Genomic DNA, 2,234 nt, shown 5'->3' with positions numbered 1-2,234 from the left:
GATTTTAATTGGCTAATTAATGCTAAAAACAAAGTAACGGAAAAAAAGAAGAAGATTCTCTCAGTCTGGCCGGTATGGGCCCCACATATCCTTGTGATGACCTGCAAATTCGAGGTCTAAGTACACATGCTAGCTCTTGGACTCATCAGAAACCTCTCCTTGCTGACAAAAGGTCCATTTTGATTAGCTAGCTCTTTGTGCTCTATATAATTAAAGAGAGAGAGAGAGGTACGTAGACAGGAATTAATCAAGAGCCTATATATATAGGGCTTGAAGATTGGTGGATGATGGCTTCAAACTCATCAGAGATCCATGACATCTCGACAGCTGAAATCTGTACCCCAAAAAAGCTCAATCTTATAATTCTTCCATCACCACTAGCACATCTCCTCCCACCATTTCTCCTTAAAAAGGTATATATCTTACATACATATTGCATATTTAACTCATATATATGCTAGTATATACTCTTCGTCTATATATGGTCTTACACTCTTACATATTGACAATATCTAAATTTTCAATTCCTAAACTGATGAATATCTGTACTAATAGATGTGTGACAGTAAATTAATCACTTAAAAAAAACAAAGTCTATGATGATTTTAACTAATATATATGTTTAATTTAACTACGCGTTTTACGGCATAATTAAAATTAAAGTTTCAGACTTAATTTTCCTAAGGTCTCAGTATGATTTTCATGTGTGTTTTAACCTAACTGAGCAATTAAAATGAACTTGATTGAAGGTAATGGCGGAGGTGATAGCTACATTCATGCTGGTGTTTGTGACCTGCGGTGCTGGTGCGCTGAGCCGCAGCGACCAGCACAGAGTGTCGCAGCTCGGCGCATCAGTGGCTGGCGGGTTGATCGTGACGGTCGTGACGGTGATGATATATGCGGTAGGGCACATCTCCGGTGCGCACATGAATCCGGCCGTGACTCTGGCATTTGCGGTCACCAGGCATTTCCCCTGGGTACAGGTTGGCGTCGGTTTCTCCCAACTGTTAATTTTGTTCTAGTAGATCGTGATCGATCTTATTTAAAAATAAGTTGGTTGTCGCCTAGGCTTTTAATTAGTAAAACTAATTTGGTGAAAACTATGAAACATATAGGATCGAGGTACTATATATATGATGAGGTGACGGCGATTGATCCATGATCATCATATAATTAAGTATAATCAGACCTTGCTTTTCAATTTTCATTCATGTGCTTACACATGATTTTTTGCATCCATTCTTAATATAAAAATTATGTCTTACTATATATATATGTCATTAATTGTAAGCATTTCTTAAGCTCTTGATCTAATTACTACTACAATTCACAATTGGTGTATGCGTACTAATTAAATGACCAACTGGTGATCATGTAAAAAAAATATCATTAAGACATAAATTAATGAGATAAATTTTAATTAGCTTTTCTTAACGGGAAGATGCTTCTTAATTAACTCGTTCCACATTCTACTTCTTAATATTTAGGTCGCGTTATTAGTATACTATATGTATATCGTTCACATAATGGGTGACGATCCCATACGTGATTGGATTTGATCCTCTTCACTATCAAAAAAGTAGTGGTCTCTCCACTGCGTTTTTGCAGTGAAGAGGATCCAAACCCTTAGTCTAAATAATATATTTTTCAAATTAAGTTAATTAAGGAAAGTCTTAAAATTAAGGAGCATGGCTCACATGGTGGGACCATTAATTAATTATATACTAGCATCAATAATATCGCCGGAGAGGTTTAAGAGCGGATACTCGTTACATTCCATGGGCAATAATTCAATCGATATCCTCTCACGGTCAATTACCATCGCATCAAAAATTTTAGTACACGACTTCCGATTTTTATGAAGCAGCTTTTGAAACACTGGATAATTCATTTTCAAGGTCATGCGTGTTTAATTAATTATAATAACTTTTAAAGAAGGTATATATATATCGATCGACAAGTACTGATGACGTACTAATCATTTTGGGCACATATATAGTTTCCCTTCTACATGACAGCTCAGCTCGCAGGGGCAACGATAGCCGCGTTCACCCTGCGAGAGGTTCTTCCGCGGCTGCACGATCTGGATATATATATCGATCGACAAGTACTGATGACGTACTAATCATTTTGGGCACATATATAGTTTCCCTTCTACATGACAGCTCAGCTCGCAGGGGCAACGATAGCCGCGTTCACCCTGCGAGAGGTTCTTCCGCGGCTGCACGATCTGG

At 37.6% G+C, this 2,234-nt stretch overlaps 1 protein-coding gene across 1 annotated transcript in view; it reads left to right on the top strand.

Annotated features, from left to right (window-relative positions):
- LOC109832474 (aquaporin NIP2-1-like) overlaps positions 288-2,234 on the top strand; it is a 4,513-nt gene continuing 2,566 nt past the window's right edge. Inside the window, exons 1-2 of the mRNA XM_020399828.1 lie at positions 288-413; positions 750-983. Of these exons, the coding sequence (XP_020255417.1) occupies positions 288-413; positions 750-983 (360 nt within the window). The remainder of the gene's footprint in view (positions 414-749; positions 984-2,234) is intronic.

The sequence above is a fragment of the Asparagus officinalis genome, chromosome 3 (assembly GCF_001876935.1).
Source record: "Asparagus officinalis chromosome 3, Aspof.V1, whole genome shotgun sequence".
NCBI classification, from domain to species: Eukaryota; Viridiplantae; Streptophyta; class Magnoliopsida; order Asparagales; family Asparagaceae; genus Asparagus; species Asparagus officinalis.
Note: the sequence above shows the minus strand (reverse complement) of the source record. Positions and strands in the feature narration are given on the sequence as shown.